Below are 17,113 nucleotides of genomic sequence, written 5' to 3'. Positions count from 1 at the left end.
GGGTGGCTCAGTGGGTTGAGGCCTCTGCCTTCGGCTCAGGTCATGATCCCAGGGTCCTGGGATCGAGCCCCGCATCAGGCTCTCTGCTCAGCAGGGAGCTTGCTTCCTCCACTCTCTCTGCCTGTTTCTCTGCCTACTTGTGATCTCTGTCTGTCAAATAAATAAATAAAATATTTAAAAAAAAAAAAAAACAACCAACCCAGGCTTTAAGTAAGCCCCACTGGTTGCAAGAAGTCATGAAATTCAGCCCCTCTCACTTTCCACATCAGTTGCTGTGGGGATTCGTCTTCCCCGTGTGCTCCCCTCTGTGCTAGTCTGACTCTTGCCATTCTCTGCAATCATGGCTCCCTCCCAACCACCGTGGCTGTGGTCGGTTTCTCTCCCAAACTGTTCATGTCTCCATACTTCTGACCTTCTCTGATGTAGCTTCTTTTCTCTCTTTAGTTGTAGAGCTTGTTCTGTCAGTCTCCAGATTGATTTCTGGGATATTTAGGTGTTCATGGAACAAGGTGAGGCTAGGATCCTCCTACTCCACCACTGTCTTCCCTTTCAGTCTCTTTTTAGATAATTTTGAGGATTGATTCCCATTTTGGGGAGTTACATTTTTTTTCCAAATTTTTACTTTGTCAACTGAAACTACCTGCCCCAGCAACTCCTCTCCACTAAGTTGTGGAAGGGGGGACGGGAGCCCCACAAATGTGAGGCTGCTGAGACCCATGTGAGGTCCCTACCACGCTGCTACCAGTGGTGCCTCCAGAGCGCCTCCCACACCAAAACTGAACAAAAGCAAGGGTGCTAGGGGAGGGAAGGCTCTGTTGAGGACCCTGCTACGTTCATGCAGGAGGGAGGGAGTGCTGCACGTTCGTACCCTAAGAATTATGTATTGAGTGTCCAGTGCAGGAGGAAGGTGGTGTCCAGGGAAGCGGGGTACGTACGGAGACAGAAAACAGACGTGATGGATTTCAGTTCTGCTCTAAAGCCACAGATGAACTGTGGATGGAATCAGCATTCAAGTGTACAATTGTTAATGAAGAACCCTTAAGCAAAAGCAGTTTTTATTCTGACTGGGGAGAAAGGGCAATTTTATACCTAGAGGGCAAGATGAACACAACAGGTTGCCTGGGGTGGGAGAGGGGACCGGAGGTGGGTTACTAGTTCAGTAAAGTGACAAAAAATGGGACAGAACCACTCACTTCTGCCCTGCGGTAAATCTGCCTCTGGGGTGGGAATGAGGAGTGCAATGGCTTTTCGAAGCCTTGAAACCTTAGCATGACAATGCAACCTTGTGCTCACAGGCTCATGCATTAGCTTCCCCTCCAATCCTTATGTTTTCCCCTTGAGGAGTGCCACCCACTGACCCATTCTGCCCCATGTAGGATAGACTATGCCACAAGTCACTCCTAGCCCCAGATGGAGAAAATGTCAACGTCAGTGCTCACCTCTTCGAGGCCTGGATTAAAACTTAGTGTGCCATGAGAGGCTACCCAACAGCTGGGCCCAGGGTCCCGTCCCGTACCTGATAAATGGCTTCATCACAAGCATTCTGAAGGCCCAGGTTCACCATTGTGTTCTGCAGTGTGCGGCCCATGTAGAATTCCAGGGAAAGGTAATAGATGCGCTGAGGAGGCAAAAGAAAGCATCTCAGATTTTGCATTCACTTCTGCCCTGTGGTAAATCTGCCTCTGGGGCAGACATGATGAAGATTAGGGTGATGAGCAAATTCATAAGAGTACCTAGTTAGGTCTTTCATTTGGGCTACCCACACAGTCCCCAGATGGGCTTACAGCCTTGGCCAACCTCAGCTTTCCAAGGGCAGCACTCAGGACCCTTTGACTACAGAGCCTCTGCTCACTGCCCTGCTGGATGTAAACTGGCCTCCCCCAGATGGCAGGAGGGAGGGCAGGGCAGCGCTGGGGAACAAGGCTCCGAGAATGGACAAAGCCAGGTCTGAACTTACCTTGGCCTCTTCCCCACCACACGCCCTTGAGTAAAGGACCTCCTCACCTCTCCAACATAGGAGAAAACAACCCTGTAACAGGGGAATACTTCCAAGTATTAACAGCTTCTGACACCCACGATAAGTACACCCAGTCAACACAACAGGATGGATGGATGGACACATCCCTTTCCACTGGGCACACGTCTGGATAGTGTCTGCTGCCTGACTCTGGGGGACTGGGATATGCAACAGTCTGTGTAAACAAGGAGAAGGACCAACCCCTCACTGGGAGCTAAGTGGGGTTCTGAGCCTTTCCCACGCAAGGTACGAATTAATCCTCACAACCATCCATCCAGCGGGCCATGGGGCAGCAGTGAATGAGCCACACTCTGGCCCTCAGAGTCTTGCTCTTACACGGGACTCCATGCTGCTTCCTGCCATCGAAAGGAAAGCCTGGGAAAATAAATGAGGAAGAAGGGAGAAATACTGCTTACAGAAGAATTCCAATGAATGCACACAGGTGGAACGAGTGGGACAGAAAATCACCACGAGTACAGCACAGTGTAACTGTCACAGACAAGAGCCACCATGAAGACTTAAACCAGTGGACACAGCTTTACAGACTAATGGGGTATCTGTCAGCCTCCAACATCACCCCAAAAGATTTATTAATTACAATGGTGGTTTCAATAAATGTCCAAAAATTCTGATATCTGTCCCTCCAGTAGGTTGTGCCCAATCCCTTTCCCTGAGGGTAGGCTGGATTGGGGTGACTCCCAGCTACTCAACAGTGTAGGAGGGGAAACTGTAATTCATAGGGAAGGGAACTGGCTGTGCCACCTTCCTCAGGTGACAGGGATAACAGCCTCAGTACCAGGTCATGGTGATATGCTGTGATGAGAAGGTACCCTGCAGTATTCCTTCCAAGCCCCCAACCAAGACTAATCAGGAGACAGCCCTGGACAGGCCCCCAACTAGGGGTCATTCTATGAGAGGACCCTGGATGTGATCAGGGACAGAGATAATATTAGAGGGAAAAGTGGTAAAAATCTGAAGAAGGTGCTGAGCCAGTGCCAGCTCATTTTGATAATGGTGCTATGGTCACGCAGAAAGAGAGCACCACACAGTACTCAAAGTACACAAAGTACACAGTACTCACAGTACTCAAAGTACACAAAGAGAGTGCTCTTTGTGACCCTCTGCAAATCTAATGTTGCTCCTAAATAAAAAGTTACAAAGCAAAACCAGGCTTTGGAAAGGGGTGTGCCTGTGAGTGCACATGCACAATGATGAGTGTATGTATCTCGGATTCAGGTATGAATCAATGGGGAAGTATGGACTGTACTGTTTTATCTTTCCTGCAAGTTAATATGTTCAAAAGATAGTTTTTAAAAAATCAGCTCCTCTCCTGGCTGCAGAATGCAGTGAGAGAATTCACTTTTCACAGACTGTCGTCAGCAGGCTTTGTTGGGCCAGGGTTTTACTGGGATGTCCTGCCTGTACAGGGCGACCAGCCTGAGCCACTTTGGGACCCATATTCCATGCAGTGAAACTCTTAAAATGTATTTCTTTATACCCCATTTAGAATTCTGCCAGCAGCTGACCAGAAGCCTTTTGAGAAAACTCACGGTTTCAGTTTCAGCCTCTGAGGTTTTACAGCTGCGTTCATACTTCACACTTTCATGCAGCAGTTTTTAGACAATTCTCCTCAGAACCAAGAAGCAGCCTCAGAGGGTGAGCCAAGGTAGAAAGGGGCTCCCAATTTGCAAAATACACAAGGCAGGGGAACTAGGAAAATGGAGACATCCCATGTCAATGGATTGGAAGGCTTAACATTGGTAAGATGGCAATACTTCCGAAATGGATGTACAGATTCAACATAATCCCTGTCAAAATTCTAGCTGGCTTCCTTGCATATTGATAAATCCATGAGGTGGATTAGGTGGATCGATGGAAATGCAAGGGATCTGGAATAGTCAAAACAATCTTGAAAAGGAAGGACAAAATTAGAGGACTTACTTCCTAATCTCAAACCTTATTACAAAACTATAGTCAACAAGACTGTGTGGTACTGGCATAAGCATGGACACACAGGGCAATGGAACAGAGGCCAGAAATCAACCCTCACATTTATGGTCAACTGATTTTCAACAATCATGCCCTGATAATTCAGTCAGAGGAATAATCTCTTTAACAAATGGTTCTGGGCAACTGGATATCCACATACAAAAGAACAAAGTTAGACCCCTACCCCACACCATATATGAACATTAATTCAAAGCAGATCAAAGATTTACACAATCATACAACTTGGAGAAGAAAACACAGAAGTGAATCTTCAGCACCTTGGAATAGGCAATGGTTTCTTTTGTATGACAATGAACGCACAAGTAAGAAAAAACAGAAAAATTAGACTTCATCAAAATTAAAAACTTCTGATAACATGAAGAAAGTAAAAAGGATGGGAAGAAACAGAATGGGAGAAAATATCTGCAAATCATATAACTGACAAGAGATTTATATCTAGAATATATACATCTTAATAATAAAAAGACAACCCAATGGTTTTTTGAGCAAAGGATCTGAACAGATGTTTCTTTAAAGAAAATACCCAGTGCCAACGAGGACATGAAAAGATGCCCAACATCAGCAATCATCAGGGAAATGCAAATGAAAACCACAATGAGACATCAATTCACATCCTCTATAGGACGGCTGTAATCAAAAAGTTATCAGATGATAACAAATGCTAGCTAGAGTGTGAAAAAATCAGAGTCCTCATATGTGGGGTATGGAAGGTGAGTTCTAAAATGGTACAGCTGCTTTGCAAATAGTCTGGAAGGTCCTCAAAAAGTTAAAAGGAGGTACCATGTGTCCAACAGCTCTACGCTGAAGCTGGTACCTAAAAGAAATGAAAATCAATGTCCACTCAAAAACTTATATGGGGGCACCTGGGTGGCTCAGTGGGTTAAGCCTCTGCCTTCGGCTCAGGTCGTGATCTCAGGGTCCTGGGATCAAGCCCCACATCGGGCTCTGCTCAGCGGGGAGCCTGCTTCCCCTTCTCTCTCTGCCTGCCTTTCTGCCTACTTGTGATCTCTCTCTCTCTCTCTCTCAAATAAATAAAATCTTTAAAAAAAACAAAAACAAAAACTTGTATGTAATAGAGGATGGAAGCCACTCAAATGTCCATCAGTTGGTGAATGGGTAAATAAAATGTGGTATATTTGTATCATGGAATATTATTCAGCCATAAAAAGGAATCAAGTACAGGGCACCTGGGTGGCTCAGTTGGTTAAGCGTCTGCCTTCAGCTCAGGTCATGATCCCAGGGTCCAGGGATGGAGCCCTGAGTAGGGCTCCCTGCTCAGTGGGAAGCCTGCTTCTCCCTCTCCCTCTGCCTGCCACTTCCCTTGCCTGTGCTAGCTCTCTTGCTCTGTCAAACAAATAAAATCCTTACCAAAAAAAAAAAAAAAAAAAAAAGAGAGAGAAAAAGAGAGAGAGAGAAAGGAATCAAGTACTAATATATGCTACAACAAGAAAGAACCTAGAAAATATTACACTAGATGAAAAAAGCCAGTCACAAAGGACCACATATTATATAATTCCCTTTATAAAATATAGATAAACCTATAGAAAGAGAAAGCAGATTAGGAGTTGCCTAACTAGGAGCAGGTAGGGAGTTTGGGGTGGGTGATAGCTAAAAGCTGTCGAGTTTCTTTTTGGGGTAATGAAAATGGCTTAAAACTGACTGGCGGTGATGGCCCAACTCTGTGACTATACTGAAACTCTATGACTACATTGAAACTGAATTGTTACTTTAAATCGGTGAACTGCATGGTATCTGAATTTTATCTCGAAGCTTTTACCAAAAAGTATGAAATATTAGGGGCACCTGGGTAGCTCAGTCAGTTAAATGTCCAACTCTTGATTTCAGCTCAGGTCATGATCTCTGGGTCCTGGGATCAAGCCCTGTGTTGGGCTCCACATTCAATGAAGAGTCTGCTTGAGAATTCTCTCCCTCGCGCCCCCCTCCATGAACACGCACATGCTCTAATAAATAAATCTTTAAAATATATATATACATAAAATAGTACAAATGATGTATAAAATTTTGACAGATTATAGTAAAATAAATGTACATTAAGTAGAATACTTCCAATGTAAAGATGATAGAATAAAAACGTTTCTGCCCATTTTTCCCTAAAACACACTGATGGGAAGTCAGAACAGGGAGAACTAAATTAGAAAACTGGCCCTCATACCTCTTTACCATCGAGCTGCAAGGGGAGGACAAGGGTGATTGTCCGCAGCTGGCTTCTGCTTTTCTGAAGCGGAGGAATGGATAAAGCACTCACGCTCCCAAACCTGTGCACTCACACACACCCACAGATGCATGCACTCATGTACACAGTCACATGTGGGCACACGTGCATGCACTTACAGATGTGCACACTCAAACCTGTATGCAATTCACTCACTTGCATATGTCCACTCACACATATGGACACACACAAACACATGTACACACTCATAAATCCGGGGACCAAGAAAGGGCTGTTTGCTCCAAGGCTGCACACACCCTCCAGTCCTCTGCCCCATTATCTAGTTGCAAAAAGCTAGTTCAGGAAGAATTCCCTCCACTCAGGGAGATGGAACTCAGGATCTACAATCTGAAATTTAAAACAGGAAAACTTGCCCCTTTGGGCTGCATGGGAAAAAAATAATAATACAACTAAAAAAAATTAAGTAAAACAGGAAAACAGAACAGGAAATAAGAAGGGCAAACAACACCCAGCATTTATCAAGGGACAAATATAATTTGTTAATACAGACTAATCCCAGATATCAAGAAACACTGATAAGGTAACAAAAGGACAGCACCACACACAGAAAGAAAAAATAAGTAAGAGATAAAACCACCACAGAAATGGAGGTACCACTAAATGCAAAACAGGGGCAAAGCTGGAAACAAAAACCTGGCTTGAAAAGTGATCAAAATGGGGGACAAGCATGAAAAAGACTGGAGAGGAAAATATCCATACGGAATACAAAGAATACCTAACATCTGTGTGATTAGTGTCCCTAAAGACAGCACCTGAACAAAATATCAAAAACTTTTTTTGATATAATTGAAGAAAACTTTCCATACCCAGCTAAATCCACAAATTCAGAGAATCCATACGTTCAAAAAAATCATGCCGAGTTCCGTCTCTGACAGCCTTTTCTCACTTTCCTGAGACTTTTCTCATCACAAACTCGGCAGCACAGTGAGTGAATCCACAGCCACGCTGAGGACAGCTGCCGTCACCACTGCTCATGGTCCATTGCTTCTTCCCAGACGCTATTTACTCTGCACTTGAACTGAGTTATTGTCATACAGGGTTTCCATAGCATTGCGCAGCCCCTCCCTCCAGATGGGGCTCAGCCACCGTGAGAACACATGGAGCCCAACAAAACCCAGCTGTCTGAGAAGAGTGTGAGTGAAGGTTTCAAGAACAGTTGTGCCCTTTTCCTATGTACACACGAAGGCTTGCTTCTCCCCCACGTAACTACTTTTGAGATTCTCCCCAAGAGGCTTTATAACAAGTTGGCAGCTCAGGAATGTGAAATCAAGATGCTTTTATGTTGCCTTTAACTAGAATGTGTGTTTTTATTTTATTTATTTATTTATAGGGAGACCATGCGCTCACACAATACACAATGGGGGAGGGGCAGAGGATGAGGGAGAGAGAGAATCTCAAGCAGGCTCCCCACCCAGTGCAGAGTCCCATAGGGGGCTGGATCTCATGACCCTGAGATCATGGCCTGAGCCAAAATCAAGTGCTGGACGCTTAACCAGCTGAGCCACCCAGGTGCCCCATAGAAATATGTACTTTTGAGTTGTAGTTCCATCTCTGCTAAAGTCTCTAACTTTTTTTTTTAAGATTTTATTTATTTATTTGACAGACAGAGATCACAAGTAGGCAGAGAGGCAGTCAGAGAGGGAGGGGGAAGCAAGCTCCCTGCTGAGCAGAGAGCCTGATGCGGGGCTCGATCCCAGGACCCTGAGATCATGACCTGAGCCGAAGGCAGAGGCTTTAACCCACTGAGCCACCCAGGCGCCCCTAAAGTTTCTAACTTTTAACTAGCACTAGGAAAACAGCTTGACTATCTTTTTGTAAGGGATGAAATGTTGGGTCTAGTCTTAAAATCTTCCAGTCTTTCTTTTTTCTCCCAAGTTGAGCACAGATGTCAAGGGCTCAGTGGTTTATTTAATTCTTCAGACAGTTCCAGGGAGCCTCCCCTGTGAATAAGAGGGGAGCAGAAGCAGTGACCTTGGGGCTCCCCTGGTCACTCAGAGAAGACTGGAGACAGTGGGCTCTAGGTCAGGCATGGCTGATCTGTCCAGCTGGAGCTCTGCACTCTGGCCGGTGGCATGTTTTCTGTTGTTGCTGTGTAATTTGTTCTAGGAACTTTTAGAGTTTCCTCAAATGTGTTGAAATTGTTTTCCCCATTTCCTTAAAATGGTTCAGAGTAAAGGCAAACTGAAGAAGGCTTGCCAGCGGTGTGGCCCGAGGAGATGCGCACACTTTGGAATCGCACACACTCGGGCCCAATCTCATCACCTAGCCTGGCCAGCTGTGTGGCCAGGATCCCTTCACCTCCCTGAGAAACACATGTCTACCTTGGGGTACAACCAAGCTTTGAACTCAGGCTATAATGGTCCCCTTGCCAGGCCAGATTTTCAGGGAGAGTAACAGAACCTAATTAGCAGGGTGGCAATTTTGGACAAAACCACCTGAGGGCACAGGCTTGGTGTAAGAAAAAGTGTAGTCAGCTCACCTTCCAAGGCTCAGCTCCTCAGCATGACCAAACTCTGCTGCTGCTGCTGCAGGCCCAGGTTCATCCCAGGCCTGGCCCAGCCTCTTTCCACCCCTCCCACTCTCCTGGCTTCCCCAGCCACTGTCTGTGCAACTGTGGACAGGGCCACCCAGCTCAAGGAGAGCCAGCTGAAAAACCAGACGCTCCCCTGCTTTGGCCTGAGAGAGACAGGGACCCCTTTAGCCCCTCTATAGCAGCTGGGGAGGGGGGCCTGCCGCCTAAGGTGGGCTGGGCTGGGCTGGGCTGGGCTGTTGACCTTTCCTGTATGGTCCCTTCTTGCAATACAACTGTAACACATATCAAGTAGCTTAGAGGGGCGCCTGGGTGGCTCAGTGGGTTAAGCCTCTGCCTTCGGCTCAGGTCATGGTCTCAGGGTCCAGAGACGGAGCCCCACATTGGGATATCTGCTCAGCAGGAAGCCTGCTTCCCCCTCTCTCTCTGCCTGCCTCTCTGCCTACTTGTAATCTCTGCCAAATAAATAAGTAAAATCTTTTAAAAAATTATTTTTAAAAAAAGTGGCTTAGAGGCAGCTTTTTTTTTTTCCCCCAAATTGTGTTCATTTATTACAGGCGAAGCCTAAACCAACAGGCAGCACTGCAGAAAAACAAATGAAGCTCCCTAACAAAGAGATAAAAAGATGAGCAACACAAACACTACACAACACAGTAATTTCCCGAAGACATTTTAGGAGTTAAGGAATTTGAATCGTGGAGCTGGAGCTGAATGACAAGACACAGAGCCTCATTTTCTCTTTACACGATGGAGATTCATTAACAGAACTGGACTTCTACAGACCACCAATTTCTTTTCCCTCTCCAAGGGAAAAGAAAGTCTTTGTTTAGCAGAAGGCTCTGACGCTCTGCAGGAAAAGGAACAGAGAACTTCTCCAACATTCAGGGCAACGAAACACAGACTGGGCAACTGTTTTCACCGAGAAGAAGCAGATTCTGGCCAGAGACGTGTCATCCTGTGCCCCGGAAAAGGCAGCAGCACTCCCCTTCTCGACCAGATTCAGTCTGTGCTGTCTTCACACGCCAGCTGCCTCCTCTGGGTGGCTAATCAGGCACAGTGGCCCCCACAGCAGGCAGCTAGCTCTGTCAGGGAGCTGGCCAGGATAGAGACCACCAGCCCAACAAGAGGCCAACTCTGTTGGGCTCCCCAGCCTCTCCAGTGGCTCCAGGGCCACACTGCCCCAGCCTCTCCCTGCTGCCGACAGCTGAGGCTCATCCTCATCTTCACTGGCTGTGTCACGGCACATATTCTGCTGCATCTGAGAGGCTTTCTGGAGAGTCACACTGACAACACCTTTATGAAACCACTACTCTGTCTGCCATAAGGATGTTGAACATTAGCTCATCTCTCTCTTTCTTAAAGATTTTATTTATTTGAGAGAGAAAGCATGTGCACATGGAGGGGCAGAGGGAGAAGCAGACTCCCCACTGAGCAGGGCACCCAATGTGGGATTGTGTCCCAGGACCTGAGCTGAAGGCAGATGCTTGACCGACTGAGCCACCTGGGTGCCAACATTATCTCAGCTCTTAAACTCCCAATCTATGAAGTCACACTCAAGCACTTTCTTTTAGGATTAAGTGCCAGGGAAACTTGGCTTCCTATGAGTAACTGGAAGATTTTTGTTCCAGTGTGGATCAAGAATTTCTTTTTCCACTTTAGGTAGTGGTATCTAGAACCAGAACATGGGGCTGTTTGCTCAATTTGGAAAATGTAAAATATAATAATAGAATTTGAGAACTTGCAGGGATCACAAAGATCACTCAGCTCTGCAGTGAACAGATTTCCTACCGTGACATTTTTACAATCCCCTGCCTTCTGCCTTCCATGCTGTTAAGCTCTACAAAATATCTACTCACTCCCATTCCAGTGCCAATCATGCAAGTCTCCCTCCCACAGCCAGAGAAGCCAGAGCCTAACCAATTTATGTGAAGTGATCTGGACTATGTCGAAGTAGGTTTATAACCCGTGTGGTCCTAGTCAGCATTTTTTAAAAAAAATTTTTTTTCTAGTCAGCATTTTAACCTTTCATCTTAAGTGCTGTTTCCAGGCTGAGAAGACACTCAACTAGAGCTGAAATCACATGTAATTCCTACACCAGAAGATCCCATCCAAGACATAGCTGATAAAACTTTTCTGTAGTCTGACTATCTTGCTAAATTTGTGTTTATTTCTCTTCCCTTTACTGTGTCCTAAGAACCCCATCCCATAGAAGGTAGGGGAAAAAAGCCACTAATTATCTGTTGCTGATCTGCTTCGTATCTCAGAATGCGCAGATTTCTAAATAGCTTAAAGCTTTGATTTGTTTGATGAAAAATTAGGTACTATCTGAAAAGACAAAGTTCTCCCAATTGTCTTATTTGTATTTATTAGCTGGGCAACTGGCAAAGCCATAGGAGATCTTTAAGTGGCAGCACCATGTCCCTATGAATGACCTGGGTTTACTCTTTCATGGGGTTTGTCTAACAGAGTCTCCCTGATTTTGTAAGCAGACACTTACATTTTTTTAAAAAGATTTTTATTTATTTATTTATAGACAGAGATCACAAGTAGGCAGAGAGGCAGGCGGGGTGGGGGGAGCAGGCTCCCCGCTGAGCAGAGAGCCCGATGCGGGGCTCGATCCCAGGACCCTGGGATTATGACCTGAGCCGAAGGCAGAGGCTTTAACCCACTGAGCCACCCAGGGGCCCCCACACTTACATTTTTAAGGGTAAAGGAGCAGCAAGTCTGGAACTTACTTTCAAATGGCTCAGAGAAAAAAATGTATTAATATGTAAAGAAAAGGACACAAGAAATGTGTTAAAAATGTTTGTGAATTTGCATGAAAAAGGGAATTTATTTATTATTTCTGCAACTTTTAAGTCTGATGTCATATAAAACAGAATTATTTAAAAAGTCATTTAAAAAGGGCTGGAATTCAGAAGCAAGGTCAGTTATGGTATTTCATAAAAATACAAAGGGTTCTTGCAGCCATCCATTGCATCTGGGTATTAGAGCTCTCCAGAGACACAGAATCAACAGGAAAAATATATATATAGAGTTATTTTAAGGAATTGGCTCACACTGTTGTGGAGGTCTGAGGCTAAAATCAGATGAGGGAGGGAGGATGGTGTTTGCAGTCCAACCTCAATCTGCAGGCAGAATCTCCTCCTGCTAGGGAGGGGTGAGCCTGGGGGGTGGGGTCAAGGGTGGTGCTATCAGTCTTTGTTCTATTAAGGTCTTCAACTGATCAGATGAGGCCCACCCTACACAACAGAGGGTAATCTGCATGACTCAAGCATCCACCGATTTTAATATTAATCTCATCTAAAAAAAAAACTTCACAGAAACATCCAGAATAGTATTGGATCAAATTTCTGGACACTGGGGCCCAGAAAAGGTGACATAGTAAATAAGCCATCACAGCTCTTAAGAGCAGAGCCAAACCGTCTTCTTCGAAAAATCATAGCACATACTCTGAGAGGCTTCTTAATCTCATAAAATGACGGCTTAACCCTGTCTTCTACTTGGCGAGCTGTCAGGTTAATCAGCAACACAAAACATCTGTCTATCCTCAAGCTTCTAGCTTAAGAGAAAATAACTGAGCTATCTGGTGTCAGGGAAGCTTGCCCATGGGATACAAGGTCAACTTCACAAGACAAGTGGAAACATATCAAAACTGAGTGTGTTAAAAAGACCCCAGTGGCTGGTCCCATCAATAAAAGGAAATCTTGTAAGTGGAGGCTGTGGGCAGCCAAGACTGCAGAAACACTGCTCTAGATCATATTCCTTTAACTCCTGTGTCCAGCCAAACCATAAGATTAATCATATTCATTATGGTTATCCTATTAGAAATATTTAAGACTGCAGTCTGGGCCCATGGTGGAGCTGTCTTTCCTTAATCTACTATCACAGCTATGCTGTGAGCATAATTATGGGAAAGAGCCGTTAGTAAACATGCTCTTCCACCCACTGCAGGGATACAGTAGGCCAGCTGTCCGCATTCTACACTACCTACTTTAAAATCCCACAGAAGATATCTCACACCTGCTCACTCTAGCAATTATCACAGAGATCCCATTACTCCTATAAGTGGACATGAACTGCCATTTGCTTTGGTTGCCAGAACTTATGTCTGCACTTTGAATGCAACCTGTTTCCCTACTGTTACTCTGTGGCCCCAACCTTCTCTTTGAGGTCCTCTATTACTTTGAACCTTCTATGTCATGCCTTGCTTAAGCATTCTCTGATTCTTTTTGGATAGAGATAGAATGTCAATATAAAATGGAAACATTTTATAAGCAAACACAAGCCCCACAACTTTTTAGCATGGCAGGGACCTGAGAAGTGGATTACCTCATTTCACCCTTCCCCCATTTTAAAGATGAAAAATCTGAGGCCAAGCAAGATTAAGAAATCCAGTCAAGTCCAAGGTCTCACAGATGGAATGGTAAAGCCAGGACTAAAAGGAGCTTAGGATCATGTAAGCCATCCCTCCCAATCCAGCTCTCTTCTATTCCTGAATTCAGAGTGGAGTTCCAGCTCTGGAGTTTCATTCCAGACTCCTGACCTTGCCATTACTTCGGAGAATCTTTGAATCAACTTCAGAACGAAGTATTGCCTCCCATCAAGTGCCCACCTCTCAATTTTAGCCAGATTTTTTGACCTGGTTCACCAGGCCAGTTGCCTGAAAAATCTTTCTCTGAGCACAAGTTCCATTTGTTTCTGCTATTGCCAAAAATAGAAGGCTAAAAGGGTTCCGAAACAATAGGTACAGCATTATACTATTTTGTATAATAAAAAGGTGTTGCTACCAGTGTAGAAAAAAAGATGTAGGATACAAAATGTTTATAGCATTTACCATGTTATTACTATGTGTTCAGAGAGATTAAAAATAATGTTTTCCTTTCGGCTTATCTGTTTTCCAATTTTTCCTCCAATAATCATAAGAACTTGCATAATTGTCTGGAAGACAAAAAATTAAGTATAAGCACTTAAATTACTAAAGATAGATCATTTGGCTACCCCAGTCAGAAGTGCAGTGGTACAAGACCCCGAGGTCATTCCCAGGCTGGGTGCAGCTCTGTAGGATTTTTACTGAAAGCCTACCTCCCATCGGGCTCTGACCTTTGTGGAGCTTATATCTGGTCCATTAGAAGCAAACATGTAACTTCTGCAGAAAAAGGAGAGGAGGAGCTTGTTTTTCAACGTGAATTAGCCAGACTGAAGCACTTAACTTCAAATTTTCCGTTTTAAATGGCCTTGCTATCCAGAACAGGCAAACAACCTTCCACTTACAGGCTGTGTGGTTTCTTTAAAAGACAAAACTTTCCATCTGTATACACCACGGCAATCAAAACTCAGACCTTTCACTGAGGACTGGGAAAGCCGTTTTGTTAGAGGAATTAATTCTGTTCATTAAAGGTCATTTCCGTAATCCCTGAGTCTCACTGTCCTTTTCAGGATCTAATTATACATAAACACTCTAGCGGGAATGCAAGGTTTTGGGGTGTGTCCTGGCCCAGGTCCAGGGAAATGTCCTTGAATGTGCAAGCAAAGCTGTACCCCTGTCAAGTGCTATACTGACAGCTAAAATGATGTTGCAAACCAGAGCTCTGACATCCTCAGGGAGTTCTGGGGCAGCCACTGCCTCTTGGCTAGTGTCCCTGGCAAAGCCATCCTAAGCCCCTGTTGTAAAAACCCACTTTGCCCATTTGGTGCCACTTCTTTCTATGCTATCTTGCATGCTAAATGTGAAGCAGCCCATTTGGTATTCTAACAAATCTGTCCTTCTTACCATCTCTATTTTAGAAAAAAAGAGTGCCCCGGAGTAAGTTTGGAAAAGCAGTCAATCTCAGTCTTACTACTTATTAAACATTTCTTAATGCCTCATGAAAATACTCTAAAATACTATCAACAAAGCTACGCACTGCCCATGTGTATACTGCAAATCGGGTATTTGCAAACTGGCTTCAGGCCTGCAAGTGTGTCCTTTCCTCATCAGTCGCTCTACCTCAGAATCATAGAAAGGACAATATTCTCTACAGTCAAGAGCAAGAAAAACCCCAAACTGGCAGCAGACCGGTGACCAAGACTATGATAGGCCCATCGAACTACCAATGGTATTTGAGAAGCATATTTACTAACTTGGAAAGCTATTGAAAAAGCTACAAATGTCAACAGAAAAACCACAAAACTGTATATGCAATATACTTTTAAAAATGTGTATGTATACTTAATAGAAAAGGATCTGAAAATCCATACACGTTTATTTTAATATGGTTAAGAGTAATGGAGTCACATCAGTGACTTTTCTTTGGCATATTTCATCTTTTTCTACCATAAGCATAAATTTCTGCAAAATACAAGAAGTAACAATTAATTAATCTCCGCGATTAATTACTTAATCTCCGTGAACTTTAACCCAACAACGTTCTTCAAGGAAGGTGCAGAAACCCCTAACGACAGAGCTTTCTTGGAGGGCTCCTTCTCTGAGCTCCTTAACCCCTGCTGCTCTAGCGGGCGTCCTCAACGATTTTCTTCTGGTTACCGCCTAGCCAAAAAAAGCCCCACAATTCCCCGCAAATGACTGAGCTCACCCACCTTCGACACAAAATTGCCCAGGCCTGGCTCCAGTACCCTCTTCTCTCACACTCTGCTGCAGAAAAACAAAAGGTGGGGGGCGGGGACAGTGGAGGAGGAAGCACGGACTGGGCAGCCGTCGCGGAAGCTCCGGGCTAGAAACAGACTGGAAAATTCCGCCAGGACTCCCGGGCTCAGCAGTCGCGGGGAGCAGCGGACCCCTTCAAGACCGAGCTTTTCGTGCTAAGGGTCTGTGGGCTCGGGGCCAAGCAGAGGATGTGGAGGCCAGGCCCCCCGGGGACCCCAGGGTAGACAACACCCTAATCTGCCTACTTAGACGACCTCTTGACCCCCTGAATCCGCTCTGCGCCCGGGGTGACGGTGCGGGAAGTCCCGGACCAGGCCTGTGCAAAGCTGGCTGACCGGGGAAAAGCGGTGGGAGAGACGTGCCCCCGTCGAGAATATTCTCCCCGCAGAGAGCCCGGTGCGTGGATCACCGACGGCCTGTGGAGACGGAGAGGGGGTGGCCGTAGTCAACTTAAAGACACCCCGCAAGCACAGGCCCTACGTGAGTCTTTCAGGGAGAGGCGCGTCACTCTGCTCTCTCATCACAGGGGCCCCCGGCATGCGAGAGCCGGCAAAAGGGCTGCCCTTTCCCGGGGTGGGGCAGCGGCCGCGGCAGGACGAGCGGAGTGACCCCGGACAGGCGACCCTGGCCTCACCTTGGGGTCGCGCTCGTAGTAGTGCTGCTGCGTGCGGATCCAGCGGCCCACCAGGTGGTCCCGCACGGTGTGCGCCAACGCGAAGTAGTAGTCGCGCGGCGTGGCCACGTTGCGGTCCTTGACCAGCGTGAAGTGCAGGTGCCGATTGAAGCTCTTCCGCACCTCGGCCACGTCGCCCAGCCCCGCGATGCCTCGCACACTGATCTGCTTCCGCTTCTCGCTGTCCGTCAGCGGCTTCGCCATCGCGCCGGCCGAGGAGGAGGCAGACAAGATGCAGAGCGGAGAGAACTCGCGGACACCGAGGATGCTGCGGCGGCTCTGGCGCCGGGCACTGCGGCGAGGCGGCTGGCATGGGCCGCGCCTGCGCGGTGTGCCGGGGCGGGGCTGAGAGGCGAGGAGGGGCGGGGCTGCATAGGGGCGGGACGCTAGGTGAGTCGGGGCCTCAGGAGACGCGGGGCGGCTCAAGGGGCGGGGCCTCCAGAGAGGCATCGCAGGGTCCCGAATCCAGGCTTTAGTCTTCGGACGGTGGCAGGGGCGTGCTGTTTCACAGGTGGGGAAGATGAAGTGATTTATCCACGCCAACCAAGAGCCGGGTCTGATCCAAGATGCCCAAGCCCGGCCGGAGCGGGGGAGACTGGAGGAGCCGGAGGACTCGGAAAGAGCGTCGATCCCGCCCTGCCTGCCCCCAGGGCCACGTGGGGATGGAATACTCTCGTTTTTCGCGGCTTTCGGGATTTGGGGGCCGGCGTCCCTCGCCCGGCCAGGGTTCCGCGCTGCCCCAGCTGGGAGCGCCCTGGGTGCTGGGGTGCTGCCGAGGCCTGAGAAATGGGAAGGGAAACCGGTGCATGTTAAAAACGCACCCACCAACGCCTGGTGGGCTCAGTCTCCCGAACTGGAGGCGGAGTGGCTCTGAAAACGCAACTACTAACGTAAAACTGCTCATACTGATAAATGCCAGCCTGCCTGCGACCCTCAGCCTGGGCTGACACTCAAGGCTGGGGAACAGGAGACAGCATTCCCCA

At 46.7% G+C, this 17,113-nt stretch overlaps 1 protein-coding gene across 1 annotated transcript in view; it reads right to left on the bottom strand.

The window, feature by feature from the left end:
- Positions 1 to 16,457, bottom strand: part of PYGB (glycogen phosphorylase B) — a 57,637-nt gene extending 41,180 nt beyond the window's left edge. The window contains exons 1-2 of the mRNA XM_080813922.1: positions 16,092 to 16,457; positions 1,517 to 1,618 (exon numbers count right to left, since the gene is read on the bottom strand). Of these exons, the coding sequence (XP_080670048.1) occupies positions 1,517 to 1,618; positions 16,092 to 16,334 (345 nt within the window). The 5' untranslated portion in view covers positions 16,335 to 16,457. The remainder of the gene's footprint in view (positions 1 to 1,516; positions 1,619 to 16,091) is intronic.
- Positions 16,458 to 17,113: the final 656 nt, after the last annotated feature.

The sequence above is a fragment of the Martes martes genome, assembly GCF_963455335.1.
Source record: "Martes martes genome assembly, chromosome: 9".
In the NCBI taxonomy this organism is placed as follows: Eukaryota; Metazoa; Chordata; class Mammalia; order Carnivora; family Mustelidae; genus Martes; species Martes martes.
This window is presented reverse-complemented; position numbering and strand designations above follow the sequence as displayed.